General features: G+C 36.3%; 2 protein-coding genes across 4 annotated transcripts; one reads left to right on the forward strand and one right to left on the reverse strand.

Annotated features, from left to right (window-relative positions):
- Positions 1–11,251: 11,251 nt before the first annotated feature.
- si:ch211-244b2.4 (uncharacterized protein LOC541512 homolog) lies at positions 11,252–18,441 on the forward strand. 3 transcript variants are annotated; one of them, XM_047804404.1, is made up of 10 exons: positions 11,252–11,398; positions 11,652–11,734; positions 12,885–12,948; positions 13,230–13,371; positions 14,011–14,146; positions 14,444–14,564; positions 14,699–14,780; positions 16,089–16,203; positions 16,779–16,887; positions 17,963–18,441. In XM_047804404.1, the coding sequence occupies exons 1-10, from the start codon at positions 11,371–11,373 to the stop codon at positions 18,022–18,024; spliced, it is 942 nt and encodes a 313-aa protein (XP_047660360.1). In that variant the 5' UTR covers positions 11,252–11,370; the 3' UTR covers positions 18,025–18,441. The 3 variants fall into 3 exon arrangements, with proteins under 3 accessions (XP_047660360.1, XP_027009653.1, XP_027009652.1); XM_027153852.2 differs by having other exon boundaries at positions 11,253–11,398; positions 12,747–12,948; XM_027153851.2 differs by having other exon boundaries at positions 11,254–11,398; positions 12,744–12,948.
- A 177-nt stretch (positions 18,442–18,618) lies between these two features.
- On the reverse strand, positions 18,619–20,462 carry LOC113647269. The gene is made up of 2 exons (XM_027153936.2): positions 19,750–20,462; positions 18,619–19,628 (listed from the first exon to the last, which is right to left on the reverse strand). Exons 1-2 carry the CDS (start codon positions 20,290–20,292, stop codon positions 19,128–19,130), a joined length of 1,044 nt encoding a protein of 347 aa, XP_027009737.2. The 5' UTR covers positions 20,293–20,462; the 3' UTR covers positions 18,619–19,127.

Here is a 20,462-nt window from a genome sequence, read left to right on the forward strand (position 1 = left end):
GAGATACATTTGATTAATCTAGTACGAACGAATATGTATCGATCACTACTAGAGTTTACTGTAAGGTCTCAAAAGCTGAGGGGAACTGTTGCTGTTGCTGTTATAATATAACATGTTGCTGAACCTGTGGAGGAAGCATGAGCTATGATTTGACCATTAAAAATACATTTCTCCATTTTCTTTACCTAACCACTTGTATGACCAGAATACAGGCTAACAGAATATGTGTGTATATTTTTACAGCTTGATATTTCCTATTTTAAGTTGCCAAATCCTTCAAGAGATGGACTTGGTCGTCTTTGCTAGAAAAATGATAATAGAAGCTACTTGCAGATTTTTTAATAATGTGTGCAAACCTGCACTCTTACCCACTGTTTACATTAGTCTCAGGGCTATGAGTGTACAACCGAGTGTAGAATTCATGGCTGTGTACTTATTTCTCTTAAAGAAGTGAATGTGGAGTGATATGTTGTTCAGTAATGTAATTTGGAGATAATGATGATTTGCCATTGCAACTGTGAGAATAACCTTATCGTACACATCAGTGTGACTATCACAGTTACTGACAAGTTAACATGAGATCAAATCTATAAATATGCATTGAGAGTGACAGTCACGCTTTTGGTCTTTTCTCACGCTTTCTCACGCTCTCCTGCCATACATCGTACTTCTCATGCAGGATTATTTTCGATGGTCAGTTTGAACAAAACCTCAACACGAAACAGCTTGTCTCTGGACGGGACATTGTCCTCAATCATGACCCTAAAAATGTCTGGGCTTACTGTTTTAAATGGGAGCAACATTACAAATGATAAAGGGGTACAAAAAGGCAACAAGCACAATAAACGCACACACTCTCACTCTCTCTCACACACACACACACACACACACACACACACACACACACACACACACACACACACACAATTTAATAAATGGAAACTAAACAAATACTTTGTATCTGGTTAAATTACAGGCAGTGATCCTTACTCCCCCATTATTGTTTTTTTGTTTTTGCTTTTGTTTTGTTTTGTTTTTTGTTTGTTTGTTTGTTTGTTTGTTTGTTTGTTTGTTTGTTTGTTTGTTTGTTTGTTTGTTTTGGGGGGGTGTTGTTGGAGATGTCACGCTTACCTGTCTTCAAAACTTGAGAGCCCTGGATTTAGCACTTTAGCTGAAACTGTCAAAAAAAGAAAGACAGGAGTGGAGAAAGATAAAGCCACTCATACTCAGCTGATATAACCATAGAAAATTAAAACTTTTAAATAAATTCCCGTTCAGATAGAAGAGAGGTAAAATGCTCTCTCTCTCTCTCTCTCTCTCTCTCTCTCTCTCTCTCTCTCTCTCTCTCTCTCTCTCACACACACACACACACACACACACACACACACACACACACACACACACACACACACACACACACACACACACACACACACACACACACACACCACTCTTTAGATTCACTTTTTCATGCCTGAGGCTGGAGCATGATAGCATGACACATCTGAGCTGGTGTATGTCACATGTGTATGAGACACATATAATGCAATAATAATGTATTTGTTGTTGTGGTGGTGTTTTCATTTTGTTCATAATTATCTTCTGTGATGAGGTTACTATTTAAGAAAAACTATTTAGATAGAACCATTCTTGTCCTTTTATTTGAGAGGTTTTTTTTATATCAGATCATATTGGGTGTAAGCAATTCCAAGTACACAATTTCTTAGGCATCTTAGGCACCAAATCCTTAGATCTATGTGCATAAAAATTACAAATCTTTTTGCTGCAGTGTTTTGAATGATTATCATCCAGAATTCTATTATTTCTACTTTATTCCTGTTGCCAGTGAAAGGCTCCTGCTAATCATTATCTGACCATGATCTGAACAAACACACTTTTCTCATGTCAGAAACTTGTAACAGATGTAAATTAGCATTACAATACACAAACACACAATAACAGAGTAGATGAACATGAAACACAAGGGGTCCTTAACAACAAACAAAATGTTTCATTGCTGTTATCGGGCCCTTAGGTTGACAAGGTCCGTGCCTGGCATAGCAGGCAACATCCTCCAATAAGTGGCAGTGGAACCTCATCCACATTGCCAAGGTAAAACACAAGAGCAGAATGACAGCCACCATAAAACCAATGGATATAAAAAAAAACAAGGTGGAGCCCAAAGGGGTAGCTAGTACATACACAGAGTCAGAGAGGGAGCAACATCATCTGCAGAGCTGGGAAGGTTGAGATACTCTAGAGGGGTTAAAGTGGAGGGATGTCCTCCACAAACATCGTCTGCAAGGCCATAAAAGAAGCAACACACACTGCAAAGCATGGGATAGAGAAATGTCTTTTTTGGTGCTTCTCCAGACTGTAATTTTCCTGAATGTGGGAAAGCCAGTGAAGGCAGACTCATCAGAGAACAATACAAACAGCCTAACATTTTGCTGCTGGCAGCATTGAAACCAAGATTTGGCATTGGGATGAGTGACCCAAGATCTGGCTATAGCAGCTCAACCATGAATATTGAACCTGTGGAGCTCCTGATGAACAGTTTTGGTGTAAACAGGAGAATCGAGTTACACATTTAATTCTGCAGTTAGTTGGGCAGTTGTGGTTGTTTTTTTTTTTGGATACGGTTTAGTACCTAGACACCTAGACATCCCTTTCAGAAGCTTCCTCTTGCATCAACAGTTACTCCTGTTGGATGTGGTTCATCCTTTGTGGAAGTATGTCAGCATTACCCTGTGAGGTGCGCATCAATAATATGTCTCCCATTATGTTGTGTGGATTGCAATATTTTACTCTCTCTCTCTCTCTCTCTCTCTCTCTCTCTCTCTCTCTCTCTCTCTCTCTCTCTCTCTCTCTCCCCCTCTTTCCCCCCTCTCTCAATGCTAGGCAAGAACAGAAAAATGGCCTATCCCAGCTTCTACCAATCACCCTTTTTGAATCACCAGCCATTGGCCAATGAGACACAGAACAAAGTGGACCTGAGCCAGAACATTGCTGACTGTTCACCAAGGGCAGCAAAAAGATTGAAAGTATTGGGTTGTGACCTTCCAAGTGCTGCATTTCCACAAATCGATTCACTTTAGTCCATCAGCAAATGGGGGCTGACGTGGCAGTGCTCCAGGACAAACATAAATCAACTGATTCATTCATTTGAATCAATGTGAGCTGGTGAAGTGAGCAGATGCTGATTAACTTTAATAAATAATAAATCTAACACATTTATCTGCATCGTTCAAAATCTGCAGACATACAGTAGTTGTTGCCAACAAAATGTTGGTCATGGGTTATGTAAAATTTAATCTAGTCTTGCTCCTGAGAGAATTCCTTGCAGTCACAGATATTTTTGGAAAGGTGCTTATGAGCTACAGGGACAGAAATGTGGAAATTCTTTAACCAAATGCACATTTTTGTTTTGCATTCTTGTAACACTTCTGTGTAACTGTTTTTTTTTTTCTTTGTTAGATTATTTGTTTTTGCTAACAAACCGTTCCTGTAATCTGCCTAAGCACAAGCTTCATAAATCCCTCAGCCTGTAACTGTGAACACGGACAAGTGCAATAAACATAATTCATGTAGTACATTACATCCATATATCCATTTTATGTTAGTTTGTGAGTATCTCTGTTGAGGTCATTTAAAACATTTTAACATTATTAACCTATCGCATGCTTTTGTATCATTCTGAAATTGACCTTATCCATTGTTATTAAAAGAAAATCTTTCCAGAAAATTGTACAGACATAAAGAAAATGATTTCTTTTTAACAAGCAGCAGCAGCAGTACTGTCATTATTTCACACACAACTGCGAAGCACAATTGTAAATATTTATTTGGGAGATTTTCTGTTAAATCATCCTTGTGAATTTTGTTAGATGCAAAGCACATCTTTGACCTGTCGGTGTAAACTACATTCGCTCTTGTAGAGTGGTACAATTTCTGCATGAGAGGACAGTATTAATGAAGCATATCTTCAACCCTCTGCTGTCTGTACAGTATGTCTAATTGGACTAAAAACATTTACATCTGTATCTGTAAAACATTAAGTCTAGAAACACATTTTTTATCCTTAGTAGCCTTAAATGACACAAAAAGCCTATTCAAACAAATAAAGCGATCGAAGCCTTTAACAAAAGTGAGCTGGTCTTCCACAAGCCCAACTGCCTTAGATTTTATATAATGGTGTGATAATTAATGCATTCTGTGCCCTTGTAATGCAGAAAACACACACACAATTATTCATCACACACCTCTCTCTCTCTCTCTCTCTCTCTCTCTCTCTCTCTCTCTCTCTCTCTCTCTCTCTCTCAGGCTCATGATTTTTCTCTCTCTCTTTGACCACATCTGCAGTGTGGGTGTTGTGTATGTATAGCAGAACATACAGACTACTAGTATTTTTGAACTAACCTGCTACAGAAATAGCCAACAGCTGACTCTGTGTTATACAAGCTCTTATTGTACTGTACAAAAAGGCAGCACAATGAGCATTTATTTACTGCTTAGTTCAGCTGGGATTTGGAACAGGAAGAAGATGTCAGTTCATATGTTAGCCTTAGGAGTCTCATTTTTCACCCTGACAGTGTGAAAGGATACTGGCATACCAGTACGATACTTTAATTAGAGGTAGATTACCAACACACTGATTACAACTAGATTAAGATGATAAATGTCTGTCTTGACGAGGTTTTACTGATCACCCCGGTTCAAGAAGACACTGGAAAAAGCCTCTATATTGATCAGCTAATGAAGTATGGAGTGTTATAGTCATTGACAAAAACTAGCAATGTGTAAGAAAGGTGAACTCAATATATCATTCCCATCTAGATGATCAAGTTAATTCGATCAGTAGCTTACTCCGTTTCATGGTTTCTTTGTTACGGTCTCCTGTAAAAGAAATTGTGTTTTCATTCCTGTATCAACACAAACACGGTGCTCTTTCTTTTATTAAGTAATTCACTCAGTTTCATTAAGTTACATCATACTGTGTAGTTCTGCTTTAAATTAATGCCGCATTTCACTTAAATTTATTCACTTTACTTACTGCCTTGGCATGGTTGCCTAGATATATTTTTGCATAGAGAAAGGATGTCATACCCATCAGGAAAAATGGATTGTCATGGTTGGCTTGACAACAAGGGCTTCACTTACGGAGTGTAAACAGGGATGTTTGGCTCTGGAAAGGCTACTGTCATCTTGTATAAGAGATTTTTTTATAAAGACAGTTTTTAACTAAAGACTTAACACAAAATGTATAAAGTCATCTTATTTATATTTAATTAACTGTCACAGAGAACTCTGGTCAATGTTGTCCTTAATTAAATAATTTTTTTTTTTATTATTAAAGGATAAAACACAGCAAGGTATTAAACATTAAGCATTGCAGGAGCGAGATGATGAGTGCTTGCATAAAGATGATCTGTTATCTTTTGTTTCATATGAAAATGATAGAAAGCCCTGATACACAGACAGAAGCATTTTAGCAAGACCGATTTATTTGATATAATGGGAAATGAAATAGAAATTGAAGGAAGTAGTAAGAGGCTCTATGTGTATAAATGTCCTTATGATCCTTGTTTTTGTTTGTTTGTTTGTTTGTTTGTTTGTTTGTGGTATGTGGGATACGGATGTGGTAGCCTAGTGGTTAAGGTGTTGGACTACCAATCGGAAGGCTGTGAGTTTGAATTTTTACATCCACCAAGCTGCCACTGCTGGGCCACTGAGCAAGGCCCTTAACCCTCAATTGTATAAAAAAAAAAGAGATAAAAAGTAAGTCGCTCTGGATAAGGGTGTCTGCTAAATGCTGTAAATGTTTTTTGTTTTGCTAGCAAGAGAGTGACCTATTTTTTGAGCCTCACTATTCACTAAGACAGTTGTTCAACTAATTTTTTAACCTCAGGACCCAGACAACAAATATTTGTTAAGAATATTATTAAATCTAATTATGTGTTACTAGGATCTCTATTAAATGTCATTACACCAGTCAGCCATAAGCCATAAGGATCTTTTTGGCCACGTTCATATGGACCAAAAAGTTCTCCATCAGACCTACATAATCATGCTTAACCTCCCAATACAGATTTAGTCCCCAGGGCTCTGCACATAGCACTCGAGTTCTTCAGCTTTAACACCATGTCTTCATGGAGCTCAGGGGCTTTGTGCACAGGGGCATTGTCATGGTAGAACAGGTTTGGGCCTCTTAGTTGATTGAAGGGAAAAAATTTTCTGGACATATGAATGTGATGGTCAGGTGTCTACAAATCTTTGTCTAGGTACTTTATATTCCATCTGATATCAGATAAATTGTTGTTTTATTAGTAGGTATATTTAAAGTGTATTGATTTAATTACACATAAACATGATGTGTATATTCAATGTTCTGTGTTAATTAGGTGCTGATCTACTAACTAATAAACTAGCCACATAAATATGTCCACATATTATAGTTTTCCCTTTTACAGTTCTTAATTAGGCTATAAAACAACACCCCTGAGACAAACACTGAAACTTTCAAGTGTTCCTTCTAGCATAATTACTGTCCACATCGTGCCTAAACTTTAGTCAGTCAGGGTTCAGTGGAAAATTCTCCACACTGAATAATTCACTGGCATTTAGAAAGCTAATGGTGCTTATGTAAGACTTGTACAGAACACATCTAGTGCAAACACCACCGACCTCTGTTCACAGATGAACAATTAAGGGGATGGTGCATGTGCTGTACACAGGGGTTGGGGTAATGTGGGTGGATTGAGTTTGTCACACAGCAAAGTGGATGTGAAGGAGGCAAATCTGATAAATCATAAAGTGGACAAAATGAATGAAATCATTGCATGTCTCATGTGACATAATCATCATTTGTAATATTATTTTTTTTTAATTAAAAAAAACGTTATGCATGAAATTACAACTGACTTGAATTAAGGCCAGTAGCTCAGGTTCAAGGGTCACCATCAAAGCATCGTGCATGATGAAATCCAAGCTTTGTAGGCAAAATGTTTAATGAAATTTTAAGAAAAGAATAGAAATAAATGCCACAATACAGACATTATATTTAAGAATAGAATAGAACCAGCTTTGTAGACATCAAGTTTTATGCATAGAATAGAATGGAACAGAAAAGAACATAACAGGAAAGATTTCATGATTTATTTATTTTCTGCAATGACAAATGCAAAAAAGACCATGAAGTATTTACATTTGAAGGAATTTGAAAGAGACTATAAGAGAATATTTATTTATCATTTTTAAATTTTAAGGGTACTCAAAAATTTAACAGCTTTAACGGTAAAGAAAAACAGTATTAAACTGAACAAAAAGTACAGAATAAAGATGGGAGTGATACACACCTATTTTGATTTATTACTGCACGTGGGTAACATCTGCAATTCTGCAATTTGAAATGACAAAAGTGTGTTACCTTAGTTATTGTACCTGTACTGATAATATTTAACACATTTAACTAATTGGACCAGTTGCTATTTTAAAAAGTTGTTTAAAGAAAATGGTGTCAGAATGATGTTAGAGATTATCACTTACTGTACCATCCACACAAACATATCACAAAATTCACATTCACTTGTAGCTTCCACTAAAATTTCTGAATAAATATTTATAAAGGTTTTAAAAGTTTCCCATCACATATCATATGTGAGAACACTGTAATAACAATTTCATGTCTGGATAATAAATAACCCAGTAAAGACTGACACAGAACTAAGTGCATGGATTAAATATAGTCTGTCTATATATGTAACAACATGATGTTGTTATGCTGCATGATGCTATGTTGATCCCTTAAATTACAGATTATAATAATGATATTTATCATAAAGCTTATTATCTAGTAACTGGACTTGAATTAAAAAGAATAGATGTAAATGTGTACAACAGAATTGTTGTACTGGTCCCACTGACAGGCCTGTGAGTTTGTGATGTAAAGCATCTCATATGGGACTTAATATTAGATGGTGAATTTCTCTTTTTAATGCTTACTCACAAAACCTTAATAAAAACAATTCATAAGGAATTCAGACCACATTATGTAACCTAATTTCTTCTGTCTTTATCTGCTACATCAGCCATTTGCCATGCTTGAAACAGTCACTAGTGCTGTAGCACATAGTCTTTGGCCCAAGAAATATATATATATGTGAAAAAAGGAAATTGGACCAGTTGCTATATTAAAAGTTGTTTAAAGAAAATGGTGTCAGAATGATGTTAGAGATTATCGCTCACCATCCACACAAACATAGTCCTGAATATCACAGGAATTCCTCACAAACATATCACAAAATTCGCTTGACTGTGGTAAAGAAGATGACTCAACATAACTGACAACATTAAAGCATGTCAGAAAAATTCCAGGTCAAGCACATCTATTATATAATCAAATCTATTTTAGTTGTAGAACTTGAATGAACATAATTTAGAACTTGAATGTATATACATATTGTTTCTTGAAGTTTGGGGGTGACAGATATCTGTTACTGTGTAATCAAGGTGACTTATGTACGTCGCTCTGGATAAGGGCGTCTGCCAAATGCTGTAAATGTAAATGTAAATGTAAACAAAGTGTCATATCGGTGATCTACATTATACTGGTACGTAGCATGCATTTAGCTATAACTAAAATAGTGTTAGCCTACCTTTTCCACCACCATCAAGCAGTTTAACGCTCTGATCTGCCCATGCCTGTTCTGTGGATAACCACTGCTAAACTGACTGTTAACTCCTTTTTTTACTCCTTCAAGCTGTTTTCTGCCCTGTCAGAGATTAGTTCCCCAGCTACAAGTGTTTTTTTTTTTTCCACAATAATGCATGCTGCTCGTGGTTAGCTTCCAAATTAGCTGGTTTCCACCTTATATAGTGTAGACTAATGAGCCATGCCATACTATTTTCCTTTGTGAATAAAGTGTTTAAGCTCCCACTGCCTTTAATCTTTTTAGAGAATTGTGTTCTGTTATTGATGCCCCTTGTGCTGGCTGCACAGCAATGCCAGTGCAGTTGTTGTGTAGGCCATAGCTCCAAATGCAACCAAGGAGGTTTTAACACAAGTGAGCCATAACTTAATTAACCACATGCTTTATATGATGCATGTGCATCACTCCCTTGTCTCTTGTGGTGTGGATTCTAGTTCAAGATTATAAATGGCATATGAGACAATATCATCTTCATAGACCCCTTTTAGTAAGCTTGTTCAACCAGTTAATGGAAAATGTGCAGTAATTGTGTTCTGCAACTGTGAGTACAGATGCTGGTAAAAAATATTGTTATTCTAAGGACAGGTGCAGAACAAGAACTGGAAAAGAATTCTATTCAAATGTTATTTTCTTTAGGTTAATATTCACACAACTCATTTGCATGTATATACAGTATTCAACTGTACACCCGTGTTTATATCATTCATCTATAAAGAAATTAAGAACAAATTTATAATTAATTTTAATTTATGTGTACATTTTAAAAGTTTTAGTTTATGTGTGGGTGTTATATGTTAAAGCTGAATTAAGGGTTTTAATACTTTTTTAATTTTATAAAAATCAAAGATCTAAACGTTTTTTCTAAAAACTTTTTCTATTACAAATATCTTTGTCTAAACTTTACATTTTAAATTAAAGCTAGAACAAACTCAGAAGGGACTAAATACTTTATTATTATAATTTTGTATTTTATTTTATTTTTAAAATCTATTTTAAATACTTTTTTGAAATTTTCCTCTCAATTCCTTTGATCGAGGTCAATAAAAAGCGCACATGTCGTGATGTGTATAATTGTGTATGTGGCCAAATTAGAATTTGAATTCTATCCAAATCGTTTATATTTATGTGTAAGCATCAAAGACAAAAGTATGGATATGTCACTACTGGTATTTTTCTTTCTTTCTTTCTTTCTTTCTTTCTTTCTTTCTTTCTTTCTTTCTTTCTTTCTTTCTTTCTATCTTTACTGATGCAGGAGGATCTCAATAATAGCAATGGTGTTCACAACAGAGCAGACTCCAGAAATCCAAGGCTCCTAACACAATCTCCTTGTTGTCCATCTGTTAGTATGAATCTGCACATCCTTCTGTAGGATTTCATGTGGCCATATTAATAAGATTGACTGATTAGACTATTTAGTTGAAACAATCGATTTTACTGCACCATAGAATAACTAGCATAACTTACTGCTAGGACAAAACATCATGCCATTAATTATATCAAATGATATGTGTAGTATTATCTTAATTCTCAAGCATTATATTGTATATATATTTATATATAGCATATTTCATTTATATTTCATTTTTATATTTATTTATTTATTTATTTATTTATTTATATTTATTATTTCTCTTACTCTGTAAAATAATAATTAATAAAGTTCTATCTTATTTTATCTTATCTTATGTAGCAACAGAGCCGATCGGCCCTATACGCAAGTTTACTGTGTAGATGACAATATGAAGCGGAGCTATCCATCTGGCCATGAAAAGAGAAAAAAGAAACAAAATGAGAGTGAAATGCGAGAACAGCAATCAGGTAAACTTGTGTTCTCTTCAAGTTTGATGTCAGCAAGAGCAAAAAACGGTAAAGTTAAGTTGATGTGATTCTGTCTCTAGTCTCTATCTGACTAGCTAAATTATCTGTGCAGTGCTGCCAGTGCAAGTGTGAATGTGTGGCAAATGGTTTACATGGCTCACGGGTCAGGTAGGAGAGCTCCTTAGCAGAATTTTGCTCAGGGCCCCAGGGGGGTCAGGATCGGCTCTGTGTAGCAAATACAGTCAAGTGGGACATGACAGTAATAATGTCCCAGAACTGTGATAACAAACATATAACAGCATTGGTACATTTTTTTTCCAGAAAGGTCATAAGGGCATGTGGGATGTGGTAGCTCAGTGGTTCGACATCGGAAGGTCATTGGTTCAAATCCCAGGTCCACCAAGTTGCCAATGCAGAGCCCCTGAGCAAGGCCCTTAACCCAAGGCCCTTATCATTTGCTCAATAAACTGAAATAAAAAAATGTAAGTCACTCTGGATAAGAATGTCTGCTGTAAATGTAAAATGTAAATGCATGTGTTATTGAGAGTTATTGTCATAAGCATAATGTAGTTACACTATTATCCACAAGATGGCAGCACAATGCAACAATTTACAGAGTTACATTCTGGAGCCACCGAGTGACCATAATTATGCTTTAAAAATAAATACATATTTTAGCAAAGTTTTAAATACTGTTATTTTAACCGGCAATATCACCTGTTATAGATATCTTTTTTTTTTAAATAGACTTGATTAAATTCATAGTGACGCTGTTAGAACATTGCTGGCATCTTAAGACTTTGGGTGAAATGAAATCGAAAGTAATTTTATTTTAGTTCTTAACATGGCTTCAAACTCTGAGTACGCATCGGGTAAGTCTCTGAAAAGTGACTGATTTATCTGAAAAAAAAATGACATTGGTTAATTTGTCTTAATGGTTTTTTACTAACTTGTTATTATTTTTTTAATTGTTTTGAAGCTTGCTTGGAAATTTGTTGAGTAGTTTTTATTGTATGGACTGTAACAGAGATTATAATTCTGTAAGTCTATTCTATTATGAAACCGCTAGGCTATGTGACTGAGAGGGAAACTTTATTGTGTTCAATGATTTTTCGCTTTCTATAGATAGGAGTGTATCAGATTTCAGCTCCAGTGACACAGATGAACAATCAAATTCGGATTCAGATTCCGATTCAACAGCACCACAGGTGACATTTATATTTCACTTCTGTTTACACTTCATTCTTGTTTCAAACTTCACTTCTCTTTACACTTCATTCTTGTTTTAAACTTCACTTCTCTTTACACTTCATTCTTGTTTTAAACTTCACTTCTCTTTACACTTCATTCTTGTTTTTCACTTCACTCCAGCAGACACTTTATTTTTGTTTAGATACAAATACCTTTCACTTTCACTTTCAACTTGAAACTCAGGTTCAAATAAACTAGGCGTTTGGAAATAATTAAAGTTGAGTTAGGAAACTGAGAAAGGAAACTGAGCAATTAGATTTAGGATTGTTCTGTAATATAACAGAAAAACAAACATACTGTAAACAGAGAAACTGTGATATAAAGCTGTTAGAATTGACAAAACTCACATGTATGCATAAGATCATAACAATATTACAACACATGATCTGACTTTTTTTGGTCATGTCCCAAAAGATTTATCTCTTCATTTTATGATGATTCAGTTGAATCAGAGGAGAAAAGTCATTAGAAATAAATACGTTGCAATAGTACACAACACAGCATTTTTTTGTTTGTTTGTTTGTTTGTTTTTTGTCTGTCTAATCTCATAACTGTAATGGTCAATTAATTAATGTAAATAATGTCCTAATTTATTCTTATTAGCACAATACACATATATAGGTAAAGAGATTCATATAAATTGAGAAATACTGTGCAAATAGCAGATAACCACTAGCAGATAATGCATTTGGCTTTAGGGTTTGTAATTATTTATATACAATCCAATAAACTGCACTATAGGTAATACTTGAAGTAATAAACACATTGTAATAACAATGATGATTGTCTAAACAGTATTTGGGCTGCTTCCTAAGTGCCTGATGGTTTAATCAGAACCCTAACTAGTCATGAAGTCTAGCACTAAGAACAAAGTTTAAAACTATTAAAGAGAAACCTGTGTGCAGAATGAAGATTCTGTAATGTTAGTGGTTATTAAAGTCTTGACTGTTGTATGTGACCCAAAAGCAGGCCTGCAAATACTACAACAAAAACAACTGTCGCAATGGTGCGATGTGCCGAGACCTGCATGTCTGCAAATATTATCTGAAAGGCTCTTGTCGCTATGGCAACAAATGTCGCCTTAGTCATGTTGTGAACTCCAAACAGGAGAAGAGGGGTCGTGGCAAAAGGACTCAAAGACAAAGAGAGCGCAGTCGCAGCTCCTCAAATGGTATGTGTTGTATATATACTGTAGCATTTAAAGGTTTTAGGTTTGAACCCTTTTTGCAAACTCTTAGAAAAACTATTTGTGGATCACAAACATCCAACCAATCAGGTGTTTCAACCTACCTGTCAATCATGTTGCCTGTCAAGTCAGAAAGCTCTTGCACTAGTATTCAGGTTTTCAAGCCTATCTAATGTATGTGTATTTGTTGATGTGGCTTTGCAAGAAATATTAAAGGAAGGGTTTTTATTTGTTATAGAACAGCTTTTTGACTTATTATCTTCCAGACGACACAGACAGCAGCAAGCCATATAGATGGCAGTTGAATTTGGGAAACGGCTGGGAGGATGTGGACAATGATTACATCCTGGAAGCTCAGTTCTCAAGACCTAACACTAAAGGCATCAGGATCTACAACACTCCCCGTGGGTATGTATGTGATGAAGGTGTTGACCTAATCGGAAGGTTATGAGTTTGAGTCCCAGGACCTCCCTGCTGAGCCACTGAGCAAGGCTCAGTTATATAAATGAAAAAAGTTTTTCTGGATAAGGGTATATGCCTTAGATGTAAATTTAAACACACAGGAGATAACTAAGCAGTACAACAGAGGGCAGAATCTGGAGAAAGCCAAAACAAGACAGGGTTTTATGGTCTTCTTATCACAGCCAAATGTTGAGTGAAAAATTTTATTTTTCTCTGTAACGAAAGCTTAAATATAAGAAGAGAAGGGCTCTAATAGTAGTCTGCTGTAAAACCATATCACTTTAATACCCCTAACCACTACAGTTCCATGAAAGTGGGAAGGAATATGCGACATAACCACAAAGCTATTTATGATGAAAGTGGCTTGGTAAAGCAAAAAGTATCAGTATATGACGTATGTGTAAATGTTGTTAATGTATACTATGCCAGATATGTGACTGTGAAAATATGGCTTAACTGTTAATCCATGATGAATAATTTGAGTATCTTCAAGATAACAAAATAAGCTTTGTCATTTAATATACATTTTATTAATAATTTTATTGCCCTGATCATCCACCACTAATGTTTCATTTGCATATGTAGTGCTTTGTCTATCGACTTTACAAAAATGCGCATCTTAAAGAAGAGCAACCTGCGAGTCAGGCGCAAAGGCTCCCATCACAGTGATTGGCTATGGTATTACCAAGGCAACCATGGCTGGCATGAGTACGGAAAGAAGGTAAGCTGCACGGATGTCAAAATTGCCTCATCAGTCTCTCTTGAAATATATATGTGTGTGCATATTAATACAGAAAATAGTACATAATAGTTTGTTTCCAGACAGAAAGCTTGGTAATCTTCCTATCAATTCCAACAGAGAAATAGATTGTCATTGAGCATTGTGTGTGTTTGTGTGTGTGGGTGTGTGTGGTGGGGGTGGGGTTGTGCGGGGGGTTGTTATGTAGTTGTTGTTGTTGTTGTTGTTTTTGTTTTGGAAGAGGAATGGATTTAGAATAAGATTTGAATGCATTCACAGGATGCACAGGGGAACGTCAGTCCAGTCGATAGCGCCAGGCTGGAAAGTGAGTTCCAGAAGAACAGGCGTGGCACTGTTCACTTCACCATCAACTCCACCAACTATGACATAAGATTTAATGGTAAGTGAACTTTCACAGAAACGAAAATGAAAAGAAAAAAGCTGTAGATGCAGTCAGACATTTTGGGTGTAATTTGACATACAATCATTTGAGTCTTTGGGTGTAATATGACAGTAATTTGTGTCTTTTATTAGACATGTGTCAGAAAAACTTGTCCACAGGCCACAAAAGAAGGATCAGAAGACGTCCGATATATGTTTCTCCTCAGGATGGAAGGTAATTGGCACAATCACAAATACCTGGGCTTTCTATACACAAAAAATGTATATACACACCCATGCCAATCTTTTCATCTTAAATTATGTTATATATCATGATTTAGATTTGGTCATAATAGCTAATATTAGAAGAATATTGAGGTTGGAGGTAGATAGAGATAGATCCTATTGCACTACTTACAGTCTTAGGGAAAAGAAAATACTCCATGCTTCAATTTTATCTTTTAGTCGTAAGGGCCTGAAAAACTATTGTCTGGTCTGCAAACAAACTAGTAATCTCATGACGGTGAACCCTATAACTCAGTAATATGCAGAACAATCTTTATCTGTCACATTTTTTAAGAAATTTTGGTCTGTCTTTCTTTGATTTTATTTGTTTTTACATTTATGGCATTTGTCAGGTGGCCTTATTTAGAGCAACTTATATTTTTAATCTCATGTTATACAACTTATGAGCCTTGCTCAGAGGCCCAGTGTGCCAATCTACCAATTGGTAATTCAGCATCTTAACTAAAAAGCTAGCACATCCCCCATTTTATGCATAGATCTCTTAAGGTCCTACCACAGCATCTCAATATGATTGAGGTCTGGACTTTGGCTTTCACATTTTTTTTTCTTCTGAAATCATTCAGATATTAATTTGCTGGTTGATTTTGCATTGTCCTGTTAAATGACCCACTTTCGGCCAAAGTGGCTGCATGTTTGTCTCAAGAATCTTCTGATACTGTATAATTAAGTTTTCATCGTTGTTTTAATGACAATGAAAGATTCCCAGGTGGCTGCAAAACAAACCTAAATCATTATAACCCCACCTCCATGCTCGAAGCTTGTTTGAAGTGTTTGTGTTGTGTTTGTTGTTTTTTTCAAGTAAAATGGCTTGATCAGCTATTGTAGGATTTATATGTTTATACGGTATAAATGTGGTAGAACAGCCTTGCCATCAGATCACTAAAGTAACTTGAGTGTGAAGTTGTTGCCTTGGCAACTCTGTTTTCCCTGCACCGTGACCTTTAATATTCATGACTTATTGCACGGAAGCAAAAGGACAGCAGAGTTGTGTAAGAAATGCTACACAACCTGTTATATAAATAGAGTAGAGTTATATATGTGCCATAGAGTTATTGTGTTTAGGGCCACATTAAGGCAAGGACACAAAAAATCCCACCATTTAGAGCAATTCTCCAGCATATCTAGGTAGTATGTGATATTGTGAGAACAAACATGTTTGCTGAAATGAACCAACTCAACATTCATTGCATTCCTGTAATAAGTCAAACTGGTTTGTCAAATGTTTTTGTTTTGTCAGCCAACTGAATACAGTGACAAATATGTTGAAGAAAGCATGGCCGTCCTCATCTAAAAAGACTCCTCTGTGGCAGTTCAGTGGGAGAGGAGGAAACTGGCATAGTTTTACACCGCGAGTAAGGTTTCTTTTTGCACACATACTGTACACACACAAGTCTTTTCCAAATCCCACACAATAACTGTGATGCAGGGCCAGGCATCATATCTGACACATACACACAGGGACTTGTGACACATTACCTGGCACATACTTATCTGACACATACTGTACACACCTCACACAAAATAATGCACCTGTTTTGTTCACATGTTGTGTACATGGAGTGAAATCATACACTGACCCAAAGGATTTACTCTTCACAGAACTAATGTGCATTTGAGAAATGTGGAAGAACTTCCTAGTAATTGTTTTCTGTTTTAATGTCAAGCTAGGTTGCTTGTTATAGATGAAATCAATATGTTACAGATGATATTAAAGCATATCATAAACTCGTACACAATATAATCAATACTGCTGTCTCTCTCTCTGACAGATCTGAGATAAGTTTTAAAGGTTTGTATGGTATGTGATAATGTATGCATTTTTTGTAACCTCCTCTCTCTCTGTCTCTCTCTCTCTCTCTCTCTCTCTCTCTCTCTCTCTCTCTCTCTCTCTCTCTCTCTCTCTCTCTCTCTCTCTCTCTCTCTCTAGGGTTGCTGTAACATATCAAGTGCAGACATTGAGACAGAGTACCAGAATAACCCTCAGGGCTCCATGAACTTCACTGTTAATGGAGATCAGTATACACTGAACTTCTCACGTACGAAAGCAAACGCTTATGTTCTTTATGAGATTACGTGATCATGAGTGACTAATCAATTACTGAATATCAGTTCAAATCAGTGATGCAGACACTGATGCAGTGATTTTATAAATAGACAACAACTAAAGGACATATTATGGTTTATGTTGAATTTGCTATGTATTATTTAATTTCATCTGCGTTCTGTTGTTCGTGTTTTTGCCTATTTAAGCTATAATCTGGATTTTCACACTGCTAAACCATATTATTGCTCCAGTCCATCTTAAGACGGCATTTTAGCTTTTCGGTGTGCCACATGATGTTTCTATCAGGTGTAATTTAGGTCTAAAGAAGAAGTTAAATCACCCTTTTTTTTTGGCTGATAGTGAATATTCTACTGTATACAACTATGTATAGGAATTCATCTTAACCAATAGTAGAAGAAGTGCACTTTAGATGATATGGGGAATGTTTTACACTTCATGTGCTCAATGCTCACAGCTTCGCTTATGTACTGTAAACTGACACTGGACGGTAAAATGTTTTTAAAAAACATTTTAAAAATTCACTGTATTCTGCTGAAGGCAGCATTATGTGCATTCAACATTATTGCTTTATACTTCTGATTATTAAAATAAAATGTTAGCGTACTATTGGAGATGATACCATTGCTCTAAAAATCATACATTACACAGCAGAATGCACAGTTTATAGTATGTCATTTGGGAGACAGCTCATTTCACTTTAACACATTTATAAATAACAGTACTCTAATAATAAAAACAGCTGGATGTAGTGTTGGAAGATTGTCCAATGTGTTTTACTGATACAGAAATGTCCTTATTTATTTAATCGCAATTGAATATATTGTTTCAGGATTCTGTCTACTTTTTACAGCCTAGAAATTAGTCTGACACCAGCATGGAAATAGCCACTGAAAATAGGGGAAATGCTTGTCACTATTTCAATGCAATTTAATATAGTTCCCATTCTGAGGCAAATGAAACTTATTGTAATTACAAATTGCTTTTTAAAGATGACCCTGATTTTAGATGGAATGAGGTTTGCTGACTTTGGGATTTTTTCTCAACAGGAATGATTCAAACCAACCTGAAAACGCAAGGCACTCGCAATATCAGACGTGTGGAACAGTGATGTTACTCTCGCAGCAGGGTTTGGATATTTGCACAGAATAAAGAAAGGGAAATGGTGTCTGAATAATGCATGTACTGATGGTGATGGTAGTGATAGTTAACCTGTATTAAATTTACACACAAATTTTGCTGCCATTTGAAGTTACTCAATGTCCAAAAAATACTATGTTGGTGTAGTACTCTATGTAGTAAACTTATTTACAAAAAAAAAGATATTTACCAAATGATTATTGTGATTAGTTTCTTTTGATGATGAAATCAGTTATGTATGACTAGATTTCTCTGTGTGATTTATATGCCAATAATTATTTTTGAAAAAGCAAGAGCCATATGAAGAGCTGCAGACTTTATTATCCCCACATGCTTTCATTTATTGTTCTTTATTTTTGCATAATTAATAAAATTACATTTGCCAGAACTGTTTAATGAAATGCATTAAATGAAACGAGCAAAATAATTGTTTCTTTTTTAGAATTACTTAAGAATGATTAGATAGAGAAGTAGAAATCTTTTTTGTTCATTATATTATGAGGTTCACACACCATTCACAGTATAATCATTCACAGTATAATGTGGAGTGGAATACTTTTGTCTGTCCAGGGAACATAATTTATTTATCTAGGAATAGAAAAATAAATGTTTAAAATATAAATGTATAATATAAAAGATGTGTGTGGTATGTGTGTGTATTTGCTATATATTGCTGTGCATGAAGCTTAGCTACTTGCAGTTAACACTAGAAGTCCCAGGGAGCAGCCATTTGGCTTTTCTACTTATAAAACCCGCAGGACAGCCGATGGGCTGGAAGGCTTTAGGCTAATATCCTTAATCAGCTGTGACCAGTTGCTTTTGTTATGTAAACAATGTGGGGCCATGCTGAGCCACTTCAAGGAAACTTGTGTTTCACTTTGCCATCTTATGGAGAAATCAACACATATGGTTTTTTTTCCTTTGTTGCTGAGATTTATTGATAAAAATAGTACAAAATAAAATAAAGAAACCAACCATTTGTACACATATTTCCAAATAATATTAAAAAGTGAGTGAGTACATTCCAGCAATCACTCACAATCCTGGCACTGCCATGGTATCTCCCGTCTGCATTTACCACATGTGTATCTGTAGCAGTGAACACATCGCACAGTGGCATGATTGTTCTTGCATTGGTGTTTGACCTGACGCTCTTTTTCCAGGGCTAGGTGTGGAGGGTTGTGTCCGAAGCAATTGTTCTTTTCTTGCCTTCTTCGCACACATACGAGAGTTAGCCAACTCTCTTGCAAGCTCCACCAGGAAGTCCACCCGTCTTTCCTGCCTTCCGGTGCATGCTTGATACAGCACATGTGCATTCAGTGCTGCCATGTCAATCATGTTATAGAACACGGCAACTGGCCAGCGCCGTGTCCCTGTGCGGACAGTGTACTCCCGCACCATCTGGTCCATCACATCCACGCCGCACTTTGTGGTGTTGTAAAGGGTGACAGTGTTTGGCTTCCTTTTGGTGGTATTATCAGTCTGAATCACGCTGTGCATGCTGCTAAGAATGTAGACGGTCTTCTTCCGTTTGGGCGCATACGCCGTCAGCGTAGCAGCAGTGGTTGAAAACACCTAATAAATAAGATACATTGTTATTTTCATAGCACTTTTACACACAATGACATATTTGGCAGTGTTGATTCTAAAAATCAGAAGCACATAAACATAGAACCACAAAAGACCTGCAACATACCTGAGTGGTGAATTCATTGCAATCTGTGTGTCTAGCGGATTGAGGGATTTCCCAGCGAATCTTGTTGACTGTGCAGAGGATGGTGGTTTTCTGGCTAAGAAGTTTATGCGCAAGTGACAGCGATGTGAAGAAATTGTCCATGGTAACATTTCTGCCCTTGTCTAGGAATGGTTCCATCAGCCTCATAACTACATTTTCAGACAGTCTCTCTCCACTGGGACGACTAGGGTCCTTGCCAAGATATGGGAGGACATTACAAATGTACTTGGATTTTAGGTCACAAGCCACCCAAAACTTGATCCCAAACTTGTCAGGTTTAGTTGCAATATACTGCAGGAAACAGCAGCGAGTCTTTGACGGGAAAAGCTGTTCATCAACGGTGATATGTAGACCAGGGTTGTAGGACGTGATTTTATCCACCTCAACACAAAAGGAATTAGCAGCCCTCCCTCCCCCACACATACAAACAAGCCACCAGCAAACATTCACACACACACCCCCAACCCCCTGCAGATTGCTCAGGTAATGACCATATTTACACATGAATTGATGCTAATGATAGCCAAAAGACTAGCCAGTTAGCTTCCACTTGGCTAAAGGAGGGTTACAAATCTCTGGGACTTCTAGTGTTAAAAGCAGTGAAAATTCATTCATTCATTTTCTATCGTTTATCCGAACTTCTCGGGTCACGGGGAGCCTGTGCCTCAGGCGTC

This window comes from Tachysurus fulvidraco, chromosome 19, assembly GCF_022655615.1.
Source record: "Tachysurus fulvidraco isolate hzauxx_2018 chromosome 19, HZAU_PFXX_2.0, whole genome shotgun sequence".
In the NCBI taxonomy this organism is placed as follows: Eukaryota; Metazoa; Chordata; class Actinopteri; order Siluriformes; family Bagridae; genus Tachysurus; species Tachysurus fulvidraco.

What these genes read in the sequence shown, in the direction of transcription:
- si:ch211-244b2.4 (XM_027153851.2), top strand. Translation starts at nt 11,371, where the DNA reads ATGGCTTCAAACTCTGAGTACGCATCGG. An exon ending in ATCTACAACACTCCCCGTGG is followed by an intron (nt 13,372 to 14,010) that starts GTATGTATGTGA and finishes TTGCATATGTAG; the next exon opens with TGCTTTGTCTATCGACTTTA. An exon ending in GTATACACTGAACTTCTCAC is followed by an intron (nt 16,888 to 17,962) that starts GTACGAAAGCAA and finishes TTTTCTCAACAG; the next exon opens with GAATGATTCAAACCAACCTG.
- LOC113647269 (XM_027153936.2), bottom strand. Translation starts at nt 20,292, where the DNA reads ATGTGTAAATATGGTCATTACCTGAGCAATCTGCAGGGGGTTGGGGGT. An exon ending in GCAATGAATTCACCACTCAG is followed by an intron (nt 19,629 to 19,749) that starts GTATGTTGCAGG and finishes CTTATTTATTAG; the next exon opens with GTGTTTTCAACCACTGCTGC.